This window comes from Zophobas morio, unplaced genomic scaffold (genome assembly GCF_036711695.1).
Source record: "Zophobas morio isolate AGI-343-1 ecotype UQ-CSIRO unplaced genomic scaffold, CSIRO_AGI_Zmor_V1 ptg000026l, whole genome shotgun sequence".
Classification (NCBI taxonomy): domain Eukaryota; kingdom Metazoa; phylum Arthropoda; class Insecta; order Coleoptera; family Tenebrionidae; genus Zophobas; species Zophobas morio.
Window position 1 is genome coordinate 10,693,994 of NW_026972131.1, and position 18,864 is coordinate 10,712,857.

Consider the following 18,864-nt stretch of genomic DNA (forward strand, 5'->3'; position numbering starts at 1 on the left):
TTCCGAAAAATTTTGAAATTTGAACGGTCGATTCCGAACAAATGGTTGTAGTTATCAAAGAAATGAGGTCGGAACTGGGTTCTAGATCTTTCGTATTTCGATTTTTCAATTTTTCGATATCCAAATTTTTGATTTTTCCATTTTTCAACTTTTAAAATTTTTGATTTTGAATTTCAATTTTTAGATTATTTTTCTATTTTTCGAAAAGAATTTTTCCCGGTTAGTTATATGCTTCAAGTAATATTTTAATTTCGTATTGTTTAATATTTTCCAAACAATTTTTTTACAATTTATCAACTTTCTCAGCAATCATTTAACAGATTTGCTTAAGACTACAATAAGATATAGATTAGTCATTAATTAACATTATTGAGTAGCCATTAGAATCAAGAGTTGGGTGGGTGGGCGGGGCCATTGCCTTCTTATAGAACTCTATAGAAAAAAAGGTAAACTTAGCTCCACCCACCGCCTTTCTCCATTTCACTAATTAATATATTATTTACTTTAAAATAGGAGGTGAATTCTGATTTAACAAGCGATAGAAGCTGAAATTTAAATATAAAGTCAAAACTGGCCCCATCCATCCACCCCTATTCCGTCTTGATGACTCATTTTGTTAGCTCTGAGATGGAAGTGGGATTTTATATTTTAATTTTTAGGCGAAAAACGACTGAAAAATTCATATAAAGTAGACGTAATTAAGTACTAAACGCCGTACTTCTTCTCCGGGCCAATGAAATGATTTAATAAGGCGGAGCTTATGCTAGTGATACCAGACGTCAGTTTATCTATTTTCTCTCCAACAATTCAACAGATTTGCCTAAGGTTCTTGTAAACCTCACCAATTATTTTCAAGCCCCATAATATCGTCTCCCCCCACCGTGCTGGACCCTCCCTCGCCTACGCCACTGCCCGCCCAACGTCGCGTGACCCGACCATTCCCGATCTGTTGTTTTTTGAATCGTGAAAATAAGCAAATTTTAATCACGTTTCGCACGTCATGAGAGATTGTGTAAATAAAAATGCGCGTAGTTTACATCAATCCCTTTAATCGACAATAACAAACAGTGTTTTGTGTTCTTCGTCGTCCTTCCATCGTCCACAGACCCACCGAAAATACAAAGGCAGCTGTCGAACAAAAGCCCATCGTCCAGCCAAAATAGATCTCCATGGATTTTCTCACGAGGAAACTGCGCGATTTCCGTGGCATCTTCGTCCGAGAGGAAAAGGCTGAGGAAAAACGCGAAATCACTAGATTTGAGGGTTATTTCGAGCTGTGCTACAAGATCCTGAGCTGGGAGGATATTTCCCTGACGTTGACAACGTTCTTGGTACTTAATTTCGTTTTTTGGTAACGGCGGCATAAATCTTCTATTTTTAATGCATTCATGTTGTTGTCATTTCAGGCTAGTCATCCAACTGCAGCTCAAGTTTTTTGGGGTTATCTTCCTACTCACTCTGGTAGGTTTCGTGGTTGATGCATGCTTCGAAAACACCCAGTATGTTAACGTGGAAGCGTCACACTTGGAGATTCTAGACGAGCTCAAAAACGACCTGACGGACATCGTGCTGTCGCTGAAAGCCCTCCGTAAAGACAGCCCCTCTTCGGTTAGTTCGAAAACCACATGTCCTTTAATACATTCTCACGTTTTAGTTTTGCATTGGCATGTCGCTGATTTTCCTATCAATTAGCTTTGTGGCAAGAAATATATCCGGCTATGTTCTCTTCTATTTGGTGCTCCTAGCGATATTCTTCGTCCCGTTGGGGCTATCCAAAGTGCCCCCGGAATACCTAGCCTCCCTCAAACAATTCATTCGAGCCATAGGATCAGAGCGAGGTAACAACACCCCTTGCAACGCAAGCAATAACCTATGTGCTTCCAGGAGTTCTTGCTGAAGATGAGCTAATCCCGTTCATCTCAGATAAGGATTTTAACCGGGGTGATCCAGATCTTGATAGTTTGTTGACTGATAAAACAGCAGGTAAATAAGCGTATTTGCGCGTTTAAAAATAGTTGGGTTTGTTGTGGCCTTGATGTTTGTTTACGCCTGACATTTTCATAAATTAAAATGTATGGTGAAGTTTTTATCAGTGGCTTCAATGTTATTGTTTGTCCTTATTTCTAATGACGATTTGATAATTGCGTCGGGGCACGGATGGTGCGAATGTTGGTCGGTGTTTTGTGCAGGGATTGATGATCTCTGGAGGTATTTTTAGATGGGTAGAGACTTTGCCAAAGAAAAATTGTTTTGCGCGAATTTATTCATTTAATACTGTCATGTTTTTTTCTGGGTTGATAGTTTTTGTAACGACGCAGTGTTTTTTTTATAATTTGGGTAATTTTGTTTGCGAAATCGTGCATTCTAGCTTGGGTAATAATTATGGTGTCCTTGACGTAAAATGCTTGGATAAACACGTGGAGTGTTTTTTTAAATTTGTTTTTACAAGTCTGTGACACTTTTTGGAGAACAAGTTATCAAGATTTTAATAATTGATGAAAAAAGTTAAAGACAAGTCAGTTTAATTTAAAATAAAATCAAAGACAGCCATGGATTTTTTATTCACGTCAGATTATCGTCAATTTCAGCGGAAAATGCAACGATCAAAGACAAACTTTCAAAAATCCTTTCTTGTCTTTGACCGTGATTTTTAGTGCAATGTCAGTGTGTTATAAAAGAATGAAATTAATTTTTAAAATATTGATGTTGGCACACTGCTATTTGACACTTCATTTGACAGTTGAAGTAACTAGTACTAATATAGGGACTTTGATTTTATCGTAACTGTCAAACTGAACAAGGAACTTGTCAGTTTTGCCAACATAATTGTTTCAGAAATAAATTCCATGGCCTACTAGAGGACTTTTGTTCGTTCATGTGACAGTTTGTCTTTTATAACATACTGATAGAGCGCTAAAAAACCGATTAAAGACACCTGTGAATTTTTGACGATTTGGTTACGGTCAAATTGAAAGTTGGAGTTGAAAACGCAACAATCAAAGACAAATTTTCAAAAATCCATGCTTGTCTTTGATCGTGTTTCTACTGCTCTGTCGGTTTGTTATAAAACACGAACTATCATATGATCGAAAAAAGTTCTCTAGTGGGCCGTGAAATTAATTTTTAAAATTTTGATGTTGGCATCATTGCTATTTGACACTTAATTTGACAGTTATTTGACAGTTAAAGCAACTAGTACTAATATAGGGACTTTGATTTTACCGTAACTGTCAAACTGACCAAGGAATGAAAAAGGAAAAAATGAAACCAATTTTTAAAATATTGATGTTGGCATCACTGCTACTTGTCACTTCATTTACAGTTATTTGATCGTTAAAGTCCCTATGTTAGTAACTAGTACTAATATAGGGACTTTAATTTTACCGTAACTGTCGAACTGAACAAGAAATCTACCAGTTTTGCCAACATCATTGTTTTAAAAATAAATTTCGTAGCCTTCTAGAGGACTTTTGTTCGTTCATGTGACATACTAATAGAGCGCTAAAAACACGATCAAAGACACCTGTGAATTTTTGACGAGTTGTCTTTAATAGAATTTTTGTGTTGTCAGATTACGGTCTAATTGAAAATTGGAGTTGAAAACGCAACAATCAAAGACAAATTTTCAAAAATCCATGCTTGTCTTTGATCGTGTTTTTACTGCTCTGTCGGTTTGTTATAAAACACGAACTATCATCTGATCGAAAAAAGTTCTCTAGTGGGCCGTGAAATTAATTTTTAAAATTTTGATGGTGGCATCACTGCTATTTGACACTTCATTTTACAGTTATTGGACAGTTAAAGTAACTAGTACTAATATAGGGACTTTGATTTTACCGTAACTGTCAAACTGACCAAGGAATGAAAAAGGAAAAAATGAAACCAATTTTTAAAATGTTGATGTTGGCATCACTGCTACTTGACACTTCATTTGACGGTTATTTGTCGTTAAACGATCAAATAATTGTCAAACAGAACAAGGAACCTGCCAGTTTTGCCAACATCATTGTTTTAAAAATAAATTTCGTAGCCTTCTACAGGACTTTTGTTTGTTCATGTGACAGTTTGTCTTTTATAACATACCGATAGAGCGCTAAAAACACGATCAAAGACACCTGTGAATTTTTGACGCTTTGTCTTTAATAGAATTTTTGTATTGTCAGGTTACGGTAAATTTGAAAGTTGGAGTTGAAAACGCAACAATCAAAGACAAATTTTCAAAAATCCATGCTTGTCTTTGATCGTGTTTTTACTGTTTTGTCGGTTTGTTATAAAACACGAACTATGATATGATCGAAAAAAGTTCTCTAGTGGTCCGTGAAATTAATTTTTAAAATTTTGATGTTGGCATCATTGCTATTTGACACTTCATTTGACAGTTATTTGACAGTTAAAGTAACTAGTACTAATATAGGGACTTTGATTTTACCGTAACTGTCAAACTGACCAAGGAACGAAAAAGGAAAAAATGAAACCAATTTTTAAAATATTGATGTTGGCATCACTGCTACTTGACACTTCATTTAACAGTTATTTGATCGTGAAAGTCTCTATGTTAGTAACTAGTACTAGTATAAGGACTTTAATTTTACCGTAAATGTCAAACTGAACAAGGAAACTGCCAGTTTTGCCAACATCATTGTTTTAAAAATAAATTTCGTAGCCTTCTAGAGGACTTTTGTTCGTTTATGTGACAGTTTGTCTTTTATAACATGCTGATAGGGCGCTAAAAACACGATCAAAGACACCTGTGAATTTTTGACGATTTGTCTTTAATAGAATTTTTGTGTTGTCAAGTTACGGTCAAATTGAAAGTTGGAGTTGAAAACGCAACAATCAAAGACAAATTTTCAAAAATCCATGCTTGTCTTTGATCGTGTTTTTACTGCTCTGTCGGTTTGTTATAAAACACGAACTATCATCTGATCGAAAAAAGTTCTCTAGTGGCCCGTGAAATTAATTTTTAAACTTTTGATGTTGGCATCATTGCTATTTGACACATCATTTGACAGTTATTTGACAGTTAAAGCAACTAGTACTAATATAGGGACTTTGATTTTACCGTAACTGCCAAACTAACCAAGGAATGAGAAAGGAAAAAATGAAACCAATTTTTAAAATATTGATGTTGGCATCACTGCTACTTGACACTTCATTCGACAGTTATTTGATCGTTAAAGTCCCTATATTAGTAACTAGTACTAATATAGGGACTTTAATTTTACCGTAACTGTCAAACTGAACAAGGAACCTGCCAGTTTTGCCAACATTAATTGTTTTAAAAATAAATTTCGTAGCTTTCTAGAGGACTTTTGTTCGTTCATGTGACAGTTTGTCTTTTATAACATACTGATAGAGCGCTAAAAACACGATCAAAGACACCTGTGAATTTTTGACGATTTGTCTTTGATAGAATTTTTGTGTTGTCAGGTTACGGTCAATTTGAAAGTTGGAGTTGAAAACGCAACAATCAAAGACAAATTTTCAAAATTCCATGCTTGTCTTGATCGTGTTTTTACTGCTCTGTCGGTTTGTTATGAAACATGAACTATCATATGATCGAAAAAAGTTCTCTAGGTAGCCTTGAGATTAATTTTTAAAATTGTGATGTTGGCATCATTGCTATTTGACACTTCAATTGACAGTTATTTGACAGTTAAAGTAACTAGTACTAATATAGGGACTTTGATTTTACCGTAACTGTCAAACTGACCAAGGAATGAAAAAGGAAAAAACTGAAACCGATTTTTAAAATATTGATGTTGGCACTTCATTTGACAGTTATATGACCGTTAAATTCCCTATATTAGTAACTAACTTTTGTTGGGGATTTTACCGCAACTGTCAAACCGAACAAAGATCGTGACAGTTTTACCAACATCAATGTTTTAAAAATAAATTTCATGGCTTACTAGAGGACTTTTATACGTTCATGTGATACTTTCACTTTTATAACATACCGACAGAGCGCTAAAAACACGATCAAAGACACCTGTGAATTTTTGACGATTTGTCTTTGATAGAATTTATGTGTTGTCAGGTTGTGGTCAATTTGAAAGTTGAAATTGAAAATGCAACGATCAAAGACAAATTTTCAAAAATTCATGTCTGTTTTTGATCGTGTTTTTACTGCTTTGTCTGTGTTATACAACACAAATTATCGTATGCAGAAAAAAGTCCTCCAGTGGATCATGAAATTAATTTTTAAAATATTGATGTTGGTATCGCTGCTACTTGACACTTCATTTGACAGTTATTTGATCGTTAAAGTCCCTATATTGGTAACTAGTGCTAATATAGGGATTTTGATTTTGCCGTAACTCTCAAACTGACCAAGGAATGAAAAAGAAAAAAAATGTAACCAATTTTTAAAATATTGATGTTGACATTACTACTAATTGACACTTCATTTGACAGTTATATGACCGTTAAATTCCCTATATTAGTAACTAACTTATGTTGGGACTTTGATTTTTCCGTAACTGTCAAACTGAACAAAGAACGTGACAGTTTTGCCAACATAATTGTTTTAAAAATAAATTTCGTAGCTTTCTAGAGGACTTTTGTTCGTTCATGTGACAGTTTGTCTTTTATAACATACTGATAGAGCGCTAAAAACACGATCAAAGACACCTGTGAAGTTTTGACGATTTGTCTTTGATAGAATTTTTGTGTTGTCAGGTTAAGGTCAATTCGAAAGTTGTAATTGAATTTTCAAAAATTCATGTCTGTCTTTGATCGTGTTTTTACTGATTTGTCGGTGTGTTATACAACACAAATTATCGTATGATCGAAAAAAGTCCTCTAGTGGGTTATGAAATTAATTTTGAAAATATTGATGTTGGCGTCACTGCTACATGACATTTCATTTGACAGTTAAAGTACCTAGTGCTAATATAGGGACTTTGATTTTACCGTAGCTGTCAAACTGAACAAGGAACGTGTCAGTTTTGCCAACATCATTGTTTTAAAAATAAATTTCATGTCCTACTAGAGAACTTTTATTCGTTCATGTGACAGTTTGTCTGTTAAAACTTCCCGATAGAGCGCCAAAAACACGATGAAAGACAGCACTGGATTTTTGACTAAAAAAAGTCCTCTAGTGCGCCATGAAATTAATTTTTAAAATATTTATTTTGGCATCACTGTTACTTGACATTTCAATTGACAGTTATTTGGCCGTAAAATTCCCAATATTACTAGCTACTACTAATTAGTATCCCGTGATCAGAAATTACTGAGTCTATTGGTAGTCCTGGATTTTTATTTGAAATTGACAACCCGTTTTCTATAATTTACAGATGCTTGACATTTTTCCATTTGCAAAATGTAGCCAAAACATAACTCGTCACAGAATTACTTCCGTTATACCAACATAAACGCGTTGGCAATTTTATTGAAAAAGTACTCGATCATCCCTGATGACTCGATACTGAAAAAGAATAAGCAAGTATCTGCTAAAATAAGACTGATTTTGGCAAATAACATACCTTATAAGAAAATAAAGGGCGGGTGGGCGGGGCTATTTCTTGCTAAGATAAGACTTATTTTGGCAAATGACAGATCCTCTAAGAAAAGAGAGGGTGGGTGGGCGGGGCTAGTAGCTGTCACGATAAAACTAATTTTGGCAAAAGAGATACCTTCTAAGAAAAGAGAGGGTGGGTGGGCGGGGTTAGTATCTGCTAAGATAAAACTGATTTTGGCAAATGACATATCTTTTAAGAAACGAGAGGGTGGGTGGGCGGGGTTAGTAGCTGCTAAGATAAGACTGACTTCGGCAAGTAAGTGACCGTAACTGTCAAACTGAACAAGTAACGCATCGGTGTTGCCAACATCATTATTTTAAAAATAAATTTTTGACTTTCTAGATTTTTTTTTTCCAAATTATAGCATTGCTGTGTTTTTTTTGTAGAGGTTCAGTTGTTCAGGTTTTAAAAAATAAAATTAAGTCAATTACACTACTCATTGTTTGTTATGATACAATTTAAAAAAACATTTGATTAGTGAGTACTGTAAGACGTTTTTATTAATAGGGAGGCGCATAGATCTTTATTAGATTAGTGAAAACAATTTGGTCCCATAAAGTAATAATTTTCATTAAGAACATACTTTATTCCACAATCAAAAACCACCAACACCGCAATTTCTGTGAAAATTCAACTGACAGCGTTGCCAACGTCACTTTTAGTGAAATAATTTAAGGTTATGTTTCATTTTATTGTCATTGACAGTTTGTTTCTAATTTTAAACTTCAAATTGGTGGTAATTGGTGGAAAGAAGCTCTGAAACTCTAGTGCCAATCTTAGAATAATTAAAGCGTAATTAGGGTGTTTTTTTAAACTAAATTCGACCGACGTTACGAAATTTATTTTTAAAATATTGATGTTGGCGTTCCTTCTTCAATTTGGTGCTAATTTAGGGATTTTGACGTGTAAATAAAATGTCAAATAGTCCCAATACTAACATCTTTATTTTAAAAATTAATTTCATGGCCCACTAGAGGACGTATCGGTCATACGATATATAAATAAGTAATAAATAAATAAAAACGTTCCAAATAATATTGACAGCACAAAGGATAGCATTAAAATAAAATACTCATTATTAGATCATTATGTGGTCAATAAAGACGTCTAGACTTCGTCAATATGAAGGTCAACGATATTTAAATGACTATTTTTCTAAAAATAACAAGTAAAACAACATACAATGTTTTTATCACGTTTTATTTCTTGTCGACGTCTATTATTTAATAATTTTACGAGCGTTCACCTCATAGCTGAGCTCCACAAAAACACTCAAACTCGAGTCCTTGAAATTGTGTGACTGTTGTCCTTGTACCTTGGTGTCCCCCCATTTCCCGGAGTTTCCTTCCAAATTAACTGCATGCTTAAGACGCATGTCATTATTTTCTTCCTTTTTTAGAAGAGAATAAACGTTTATTCCAGATTCAGTTACTAGTTCTCTCATCAGCGGCCTAAATTCCATGCCGTCGCACCTCGACGCCGAGGACAAGGAAAGCCTCGAAGAAGAAGATCTGTTGCCTCCGGGAAACAATCAAGGTGCTATTTCTTTCACTCCCGGTGAAATTTCGAGTGATTCGGACTCTGATAATAAAGGTATTCGTTTTGAGTCAGGTCACTTCAACGGGGACAGTTCTTCGGAGGAAGAGGCCTACGCGAAGAACTTGAGTTTCGCTAATGTCGATAATCGAGATTCCGTCGATAAGGATACTATTAGCACGCTGTTAAACGTAGCGGCAGTTGGTGACAATTTAATCAAAATGGCTAGTATCATAAAAAATGTTGTAGTAAATCCTCCGGTACAAAGGAAAGACAGCAGCAGCGATAGTGATTTTGAAATAATTAATTCTGAGGAAGCGCAAGAACACTGATAGGTTTGTTGATATTTGACAGAATGTGATATTTTGATTTGCTTGTAGTATAGCTTAATTATTTATTATCAGGATGTGATTTAATTTAATTTAATTTCTCCCTCTAGACTAGGATTGTGCGTAGTTTTTTCGACTATACTTACCCGAATATCAATAAAAGTAGCTTAAGTATATTTAGGTTTTTAAATACCAATGATAGTTTAAGACACAAGAATTTTGGTAATAATCTATTTACACGAACAAAAATCTCACAAGAACCATATAAAGTTAGTTATAAGTAACACGCATAACACACTTTTAAACGGTATAGCGTAACTACTAAAAGTGTGACAATAAGGCACATCAAACTATAATTTAAATATTGTTGATTTGTAAATATTCTTATCACAGTTATTGACTAAAATCCTCGACACAATTTTTAAGATGTATGGTGTATTGTAGCAGATCCAAGATTTGTTAGCCTAATAAAATCTTTGAGAATTTAGCCACAGTATAGCTAAGTTTGATTTAACTACCTACACTTCGATGCGACGATAAATTCGTTAAAACATTAGGATGGGAACAGTGGACTGTACAAAAGATCAGGTACACAAACGGTGACGATATTTTTTGGTCTTGTAGTAACTTAATAGGGATTCCATTAACTTAACGTACCGTCAGTCGAGCAAATTTGATTCGCAGGCGACACCTAGCGGCGAAAACTACAACCGTGCACTTCATTGTTAAACCAAAATCGAACTACTATATATAAATGTTACAATTTGATAAATAATTTCTAAATAATAATAAATGTGTGTAACACAAACGGAAATACTGCGCCTTCAAATTTACCCCATCTTCCGGCATTTCCTCTAAACAGGGACCTACGTTAACAGCTAGTTCTCAATATGTCAGTAATTGATTCCGGAACTTTGACATCCTCTTCAGTCTCTTCGTTTTCCTCCTCAATCACGTTCGTCGCCCCTATCTTCGACAGCTTCCTCGTCGACGGTCCAGCGCACACATCCTGATCGTCGCCCCTATTCAACAAATAATCCAAATCGTGGCTAATCCTATCCAGCATCCCGTCCAGCTTGTCCCCGGGGGCGGTCGCCCCCTCCGCCACTTTGTCGCTCACCGTGGCAATTTCCTTGCCGTCTGGCTGCGTCCGCTTGCTCCAGTCGTCCGCCACCTGCGGCGTGGTCAGAATCTGGGTGATGGTCTCCTCGGGGGTGATGACTATGCTGGGGGCGTGCGACGCCACCAGGTCCAGCTCGGTGCATATCTTGGACGCGATGATGTCGGGGGAGCGGCAGCGCAGGCGCTCGGAGTCGTCCTCGATCTTGAAGGGGACGTTCTTGCGGTAGAGCTGGGGGCTGCGGTTGTATCGCTCTATGGCGTCGTTGCGCAGCGAGGACTGGGCGCAGTAGATGGCGTCGGTGTGGGCGTAGGACTCCATGGCGCCGGAGACGCACTCGGGGAGGCCGGATTTGCAGGAGATGGCGTCCGACATGGGGAAGCATTCGACTTGTTTGGAGGATTGCTGGTCGGATTTGCGGTGGGGCATGCTCTCGCTTTCTACTTCGGCTTCTTCTTTGGTGAAAACTAGAAGAGGATTTTTTTTAGTTTAAGAGAGCTTATGGAATGCGAGATGTCGGTCTACTATGTCCGTCCGGCTGTCTGTTTATTGGTGATTATGTGTTCAATGTGAAAAAAAGGTTTGTTTTATTAAATAATTGTAGTTTACTGTGTTTTATTGATTAAATTATACTTTTTATTTTCGTATTTTTACTTTACCTGATCATCTCCACCAACAATTTGATGAGGTCATCTCAAAATTTTGTTAAATAAATCTTAAGTTTTATGATTTAACACGCTCCCGTGCTTGTGGTTTATGATCTCTTTTTTTTTCACTTAACCGTCCTGATTTTTGTAAAAACATTTGAAGTTGGCTGAAAGTACACAAAAATTTTGGAATTTTTTAAAAAAATCCAAAAAACGTCATATTTCAGTGGAGTTATTGAAGAAATGAAGTTTGAAGTAACTTCCGGAGGTTCAAATCTACAAAGCAATGTCTTTGGTTAAGTTTCAAAAGTGGTCAATATTCAGCAAAATTGTTCTCAAGGGTTGAAATTGAAAACGTTGCAAAAAATTTCCAAAAAATTCTGGGATATAGATTTCGACTTGCTGACTCTAAAAATATAGCATGTCTATGGTTTCGTGTAGAGGTTTTAGAAATTTTTCGGGTTGAATTAGATTTTTTTTAGATAATCTTCCGCTAGTTACGATTCTGAAATCACCGTGACGATATCTGTTCCAATAAACACGCAAAGTGAATTCAAAATTTCCAAAAATTTTTCAAAAAAGTGGTTAAAATTGGATCAATCGACCGAAAATTAGTGTCAAATTGTAGATAATCTTCCGCTAGTTACGATTCTGAAATCGCCGTGACGATATCTGGTCCAACAAACACGCAAAGTGAATTCAAAATTTCCAAAAATTTTCCAAAAGAGTGATTAAAATTGGTTTAAGCGACCGAAAATTGGTGTCAAATTGTAGATAATCTTTGGCTAGTTACGATTCTGAAATCGCCGCCACGATATCTAGTCCAATAAACACGCAAAGTGAATTCAAAATTTCCAAAAATATTCCAAAAAAAGTGGTTAAAATTGGTTCAATCGATCGAAAATTGGACTTAAATTGTAGATAATCTTCCGCTAGTTACGATTCTGAAATCGCCGCCTCGATATCTGGTCCAATAAAGACGAAAAGTGAATTCAAAATTTCCAAAAATTTTCCAAAAAAGTGGTTAAAATTGGTTCAATCGATCGAAAATTGGTGTCAAATTGTAGATAATCTTTGGCTAGTTACGATTTTGAAATCGCCGCTACTATATTTGATCTAATAAAGATGCAAAGTGAATTCAAAATTTCCAAAAATATTTCTAAAAAGTGGTTAAAATTGGATCAATCGATCGAAAATTGGTGTCAAATTGTAGATAATCTTCCGCCAGTTACATTTCTGAAATCGCCGCCACAATATCTGGTCCAATAAACACGCAAAGTGAATTCAAAATTTCCAAAAATTTTCCAAAATAGTGGTTAAAATTGGTTTAAACGACCAAAAATTTGTGTCAAATTGTAGATAATCTTTGGCTAGTTACGATTCTGAAATCGCCGCCACGATATATGGTCCAATAAAGACGGAAAGTGAATTCAAAATTTCAAAAATTTTCCAAAAAAGTGGTTAAAATTGTTTTAGTCGACCGAAAATTGATGTTAAATTGTAGATAATCTTCCGCTAGTTACGATTCTGAAATCACTGTGACGATGTCTGGTCCAATAAACAAGCAAAGCGAATTCAAAATTTCCAAAAATTTTCCAAAAAAGTGGTTAAAATTGGTTCAATCGATCGAAAATTGGTGTCAAATTGTAGATAATCTTCCGCTAGTTACGATTCTGAAATCGCCGCCACCATATCTGGTCCAATAAACACGCAAAGTGAATTCAAAATTTCCAAAAATTTTCCAAAAAAGTGGTTAAAATTGGTTTAAACGACCAAAAATTCTTGTCAAATTGTAGATAATCTTTGGCTAGTTACGATTCTGAAATCCCCGCCACGATATTTAGTCCAATAAAGACCAAAAGTGAATTCAAAATTTCCAAAAATTTTCCAAAAAAGTGGTTAAAATTGATTCAATCGATCGAAAATTGGTGTCAAATTGTAGATAATCTTCCGCCAGTTACGATTCTGAAATCGTCGCCACGATATCTCGTCCAATAAACACGCAAAGTGAATTCAAATTTTCCAAAAATTTTCCAAAAATGTGGTTAAAATTGGTTCAGTCGACCGAAACTTGGTGTCAAATTGTAGATAATCTTCCGCTAGTTCCGATTCTGAAATCGCCGTGAGGATATCTGGTCCAATAAACTCGAAAAGTGTATTAAAAATTTCCAAAAATTTTCCAAAAAAGTGGTTAAAATAGGTTCAATCGATCGAAAATTGGTGTCAAATTGTAGATAATCTTTGGCTAGTTACGATTCTGAAATCGGCGCCACGATATCTGGTCCAACAAAGACAAAAAGTGAATTCAAAATTTCCAAAAATTTTCCAAAAAAGTGGTTAAAATTGGTTTAAACAACCAAAAATTGGTGTCAAATTGTAGATAATCTTTGGCTAGTTACGATTCTGAAATCGCCGTCACGATATTTGGTCCAATAAAGACGAAAAGTGAATTCAAAATTTCCAAAAATTTTCCAAAAAAGTGGTTAAAATTGGTTCAATCGACCGAAAATTGATTTCAAGTTGTAGATAATCTTATGCTAGTTCGGATTCTGAAATCGCCGTGACGATATCTGGTCCAATAAACTCGAAAAGTGTATTAAAAATTTCCAAAAATTTTCCAAAAAAGTGGTTAAAATAGGTTCAATCGATCGAAAATTGGTGTCAAATTGTAGATAATCTTTGGCTAGTTACGATTCTGAAATCGCCGCCACGATATCTTGTCCAACAAAGACAAAAAGTGAATTCAAAATTTCCAAAAATTTTCCTAAAAAGTGGTTAAAATTGGTTTAAACAACCAAAAATTGGTTTCAAATTGTAGATAATCTTCCGCTAATCACGATTCTGAAATCGCCGTGACGATATCTGGTCCAATAAACACGCAATGTGAATTCAAAATTTCCAAAAATTTTAATATTTCAATCGGCAATTCTGGACAAATGGTGGGAGTTATCCAAAAAACCGAAAGTAACTTCTGGAGGTTGACATCTATAAGAAAATGTCTGGTGAAATTTCGAAAATGGTGGAAAATTGGGCGAAATTTTTGTGGTGGGGAATTTTGAAAAATTTTGCTTTTGCAAAAGTTGCCAACAAATTACCAAAAAATTCACGTGTATAGATTTAGATTTGCTAATTCCAAAAATATAGCGTGTTTATGGTTTCGGGTGAAGGTTTTAGAAATATTTCGGTTGAAATCCAATTTTTTGAAAAATTTTATCATCATATTATCATATTTTAATCGGAGTTACCGAAGGAATGCAGGTTAAAGTAAGTTCTAGAGGTCGAAAACAACAAGAAAATGTCTTTGGTTAAATATTGCCCGAAATTTTCCTAAATTTCCTACCTGGTATTGAAAAATTTTGCTTTTGAAAGATTGCCAAAAAATTATCAAAAGATTCTGGAAGATAGATTTCGACGAGGTGATTTCAAAACTAAAGCGTGTTTATGGTCCCGGGACAAGATTTTAAAAATATTCGGTTTTAAATCGAATTTTTTGAAAAAAATCCAAAAATTTCAATTGGCGATTCCTGAAAAAAGGTGGCAGGAGTTACAGGGGGAATGAGGGCGAAAGTAACTCCTAAAGGTCAAAATAGACAAGAAAATGGCTTTGGTTTAGTTTCGAGAGTAGTTGAAAATTGGCCTAGATTTTTCTATTGTAAAATTTTGCTTTCGAAATAGTTTCCAAAAAAATCCCAAAAAAATCTGTTATGTAGTTTTCGACACGCTGATTGCAAAAATACATGCTGTTCTGATGCTAGGTCCACTTTTAAAAAATCTAAACAATTGCATTACTTTAATTTCTGAAAAAGTGAGTCATCAAGGAAATGTAAAAAAAATAACCTATTTGTGATCTCGGACCATTTTTTTTTTTAATAACGCTATTCACCATAGTTTTAAAAATGATTCAAAAAATTATTATGTAGACATTAATGGTGGTAGGACCCGAAACGTGTAAATAAAATATAAACTTGAACAAAAAGCAAGTTCGTATTGAAACACAAAACCCCCTTATAACTAGCTGCATCTTGCGCCCTCATGACTTCGGGAAATAAACAAACACCACCCAAAACCGCCTAAGTGCCCAATGTTTACTCACAGTTTAATGGACTACCGGTGGATTCCACTCCAAAGAAACCCTCCTTCTGTTTCGTTTTAAGTTTTCTCCGAAACAAGTACAAAAACTCGGTTTCCGACTTAGCAATATACGAAATAACGATTACAAGACTCTGAAACAAAAAATCCAGCCCTCAATTCCCCAAACTTGAAAACGTTACCAGCAACATTGCGGCTACACTAAATTCATAATGGGACCAGATGGCGTTTAAAAAATTTATGTACAAAATACTGCTGGCCGTCAGCACGACCAAAGCCCCGAAGACAAACGCAGACCTCTTCAGCAAACTTATCCTACAAAAAAGACATTAAAACTTTCCCAAACCCCGACTCTACAAACCGTGTTTGCAAAATCTTCCCCTCCTTCTCCCGAATCGTGGTCAGTTTCTTCAGTTTACTTATCACAGTGAAGTAGAGTAGAAGGAAAAGCGCTACTATCACAGTGATCACTGTTACGAATATGTGGAACGCTAGAGTGCCGGCTAGGAGCCACCATGACTTCAGGCGCACGTCCATGGTGCGATGGGCTAAATGGTTACCGAAAACGGCTATAACGGGAACTCCCGTGCTTATCCCTATCACAGTTTGCTTGGACGCTGTGGATTTGGGGAGTTGGACCAGTTCGGTGTACACCATGAGGAGGATACTTATATGAGCTGACATTCCCATGAGGAGAAGAATCTCGATGATGGCCATAACACTCGGGAACAGGCGCTAGATAACGCAACAATTAATAAAATGTCAACATGCGACGGTCGTTTGTTATGTACCTCGGGTGTGTCCCCTACTGTTACGAGCACGAAGGTCAACATTACGCCAGTCACGGACACTGAACATTGTAATTTGAGAAAAACGATGCAGGAGCGCTTGAGGAGCCAGTGCGCGGTCAAGACGATGGTGCAGGTGAGGGCGGAGAGGAAGCAGAGGGAGCATCCAGCCAAGACGATGTAGCGACGGGGTTGTGGCTCTTCTTTCTCGACCTGAAAAATCAAATTTTTATATCGTATTTCCGAAAAACTAGGAATAGAGTGTCAAACGCAGATGCTGGTCCGAATAGAATGTTCACCGCAGATGCTGGTCTATAAACGTCATTCAGCGCTAAAACTTGTATTTACTTGTACGTTGTTGGTGGTTAGCAGCATTGCGAAAGTCCCGGCCGCCGGACACGTGCATCTGGTCACATTGAAGTGCAGCAACCTCGTGGTGCACGCGGTGGTGTTCCACGAGTACGCATACATCGCAGTTTTGGCCATAGCACACTTCATGTACCAGCCCTCCCGGCTTGAATTATCGTACGAATCGTGTTTCCATTCCAGAATTATGTGCGGGTTGTAACTTTCATAACTTTTATCTTTTGACAGGATCCATATGCGAACAACTTGAGATATTACCTCGTACTCGGCTTCGGATCCGTCCCTGTAAATCGATTGATAGAGAAGCGCTAAAAAGGCGACTGGGTTTACTTTAGTCGGATGACGGAGCGCGACGGCAGGAAAGCTGTGAGGTTTCTGTAAATGACCACCCCGATGACGCTTTGGTTCAGTTTGGTGGCGACTTTTTCTTTGAGTTTGTCTTTGAAGTGGATTTTGGTTTTGAACGGGGTCCAAGTGTGGTGGCTGGAATTGAAATTTAGAACGAATTTGGAAACGAGGGGGCTATACTTAGTGTTGTTGGGGGAGAGAAATGGTAGTTCTTTCTGGTCGCCGTCCATCAAATTAACGTCAATGGCGGGAAGGGCTAAGTGAAACAGGGGCTCGGAAGCGGATAAGAGTTGGGCGGAGATCTCGATTTGTTGACTGACGACTTCTTGAAGGAGCTTCACTTGCTGAAAACGGGTTTGTTTTTATTTTGAAATTTGAGTTCGTGTTTTCGCGCTAAAATACTTTGTTCTTATTGGTGACGGGCATGACGCGTAAGCGTGACGTCAATCGAATTAAGCAGCTACTAGCTAAGTTGAAATTTCGCTCGCTTAACGGAGCACAGAGAGAACGTAATCTTTAATAATTTTTTCGTTGTTTTTCTTATGCGAAAATCGGAAATGAGAAAGCGGCTGGGATTTTGTTATTACATTCGTGCGTTTTAATTTATTTTAAATGTGCTTTTTTTTAGTCTTGATGGTTTGTTAATTCCGAAGCTTGATTGCGAAATAGCGAAATTGAAGCGGAAACGAAAACAGCTCGAGACATAATATTAAATTCAGATTCTTTTCAGGTTTTCGCCCGTAGAAATTGGTCGAAAATTGGTATTCAAAAATTTGAAAAGGTTGTAAATTACTAACAAATTCTGGAGTTTAGATTTCGACGTGTTGATTGTAAAAATAGCGTGTTTATAGTGTCGGGTTAAGGTTGTAGAAATATTTCAGTTGAAATCGAATTTTTTCAAAGTAATCAAAAATTGTCATATTTTAATGGGCGATTCTGGAAAAATTGCAAAAGTTATGGGAGACATGAAGCCGAAAGTAACTTCTGGAGGTCGAAATCTACAAGAAAATGGTCGAAAATTGGCCGAACTTTTATTGAATTTTTTTTTTTTGAAAAATTTGCCGAAAAATTTCCAAAAAATTCTGGAATATAGATTTCCACGCACTGATTCTAATATTATGTCGTGTTTATGGTTTCCGGCAAAGATTTTAGAAATATTTTGGTTGAAATCAAATTTTTGGCGGAAATCCAAAAATTGTCATATTTCAATAGGCGATTCTGGAAAAATAGTAGGAGTTATCAAAGAAATGAAGTCGAAACTAATTTGTGCTGATTCTAAAAATATAGCGTGTTTTTGGTTTCGGGTAAAGGTTTTAGAAATATTTCGGTTGAAATCTAATTTTTTCAAAATAATCAAAAGTTATATTTTTAATCGGCGATTCTGGAAACATTGCAGAAATTATCGGAGAAATGAAGCCGAAAGTAACTTCTGTAGATCGGAATGTACAAGAAAGTCTGATTAAATTTGTAAAATTGTCGAAAAATTGTCGTTGATTTTCGAATATGGTCCAAAATTGGCCGAAATTATATTGAAAAATTTTGTTTTTGAAACAGTTGTCAAAAAAATTCCAAAAACTCCTCTGATATAGATTTCGAAGTATTGATTCTAAAAATATAACGTTTTATGGTTTTCGGTAAAAATTTTAGAAATATTTTCGTTGAAATCAAATTTTTGGAAAAAATCCAAAAATTGTCATATTTCAGTCGGCGATTCTGGAAAAATGGTAGTAGTTATAAAAGAAATGAAGCCGAAAGTCATTTCTGGAAGACAAAATCTACAAGAAAATTTTTGAAATTGGTCGAAAATTGTCCGAAATTTAATTGAAAAATTTTGTTTCTGAAAAAGTTACCAAAAAATTTCCATAAAATTCTGGGATATAGATTTCCACGTGCTGACTCTAAACATATGTCGTGTTTTTGGTTTCGGGTAAAGGTTTTAGAAAGATTTCGGTTGAAATAGAATTTCAAAATAATCAAAAATCGTCATATTTTAAAGGCGATTCTGGAAAAATTGCAGAAATTATCGGAAAAGTGAAGCCGAAAGTAACTTCTGGAGGTCGAAATGTACAAGAAAATGTTTTTGGTTAATTTCGAAAATGGTCGAAAATTGTCCGA

At 35.8% G+C, this 18,864-nt stretch overlaps 2 protein-coding genes across 4 annotated transcripts in view; one reads left to right on the forward strand and one right to left on the reverse strand.

Moving 5' to 3' along the window:
* The first annotated feature begins 968 nt into the window (after positions 1 to 968).
* Positions 969 to 9,887, forward strand: LOC135135990 (uncharacterized). The gene is made up of 5 exons (XM_064065094.1): positions 969 to 1,351; positions 1,407 to 1,608; positions 1,655 to 1,838; positions 1,885 to 1,983; positions 8,949 to 9,887. The coding sequence occupies exons 1-5, from the start codon at positions 1,170 to 1,172 to the stop codon at positions 9,392 to 9,394; spliced, it is 1,113 nt and encodes a 370-aa protein (XP_063921164.1). The 5' UTR covers positions 969 to 1,169; the 3' UTR covers positions 9,395 to 9,887.
* Positions 9,888 to 10,146: 259 nt separating this feature from the next.
* Positions 10,147 to 18,864, reverse strand: part of LOC135135989 (uncharacterized protein) — a 232,137-nt gene continuing 223,419 nt past the window's right edge. For all 3 annotated transcript variants that reach the window (XM_064065092.1, XM_064065093.1, XM_064065091.1), the window contains 8 exons: positions 16,930 to 17,093; positions 16,732 to 16,884; positions 16,384 to 16,684; positions 16,039 to 16,248; positions 15,609 to 15,982; positions 15,430 to 15,562; positions 15,252 to 15,381; positions 10,147 to 10,978 (listed from right to left, as the gene is read on the reverse strand). In XM_064065092.1, coding sequence (XP_063921162.1) covers positions 10,263 to 10,978; positions 15,252 to 15,381; positions 15,430 to 15,562; positions 15,609 to 15,982; positions 16,039 to 16,248; positions 16,384 to 16,684; positions 16,732 to 16,884; positions 16,930 to 17,093 — 2,181 coding nt within the window. In that variant the 3' untranslated portion in view covers positions 10,147 to 10,262. The remainder of the gene's footprint in view (positions 10,979 to 15,251; positions 15,382 to 15,429; positions 15,563 to 15,608; positions 15,983 to 16,038; positions 16,249 to 16,383; positions 16,685 to 16,731; positions 16,885 to 16,929; positions 17,094 to 18,864) is intronic.

What these genes read in the sequence shown, in the direction of transcription:
- LOC135135990 (XM_064065094.1), top strand. Translation starts at nt 1,170, where the DNA reads ATGGATTTTCTCACGAGGAAACTGCGCGATTTCCGTGGCATCTTCGTC. An exon ending in AGCCATAGGATCAGAGCGAG is followed by an intron (nt 1,839 to 1,884) that starts GTAACAACACCC and finishes ATGTGCTTCCAG; the next exon opens with GAGTTCTTGCTGAAGATGAG. An exon ending in GTTGACTGATAAAACAGCAG is followed by an intron (nt 1,984 to 8,948) that starts GTAAATAAGCGT and finishes CGTTTATTCCAG; the next exon opens with ATTCAGTTACTAGTTCTCTC.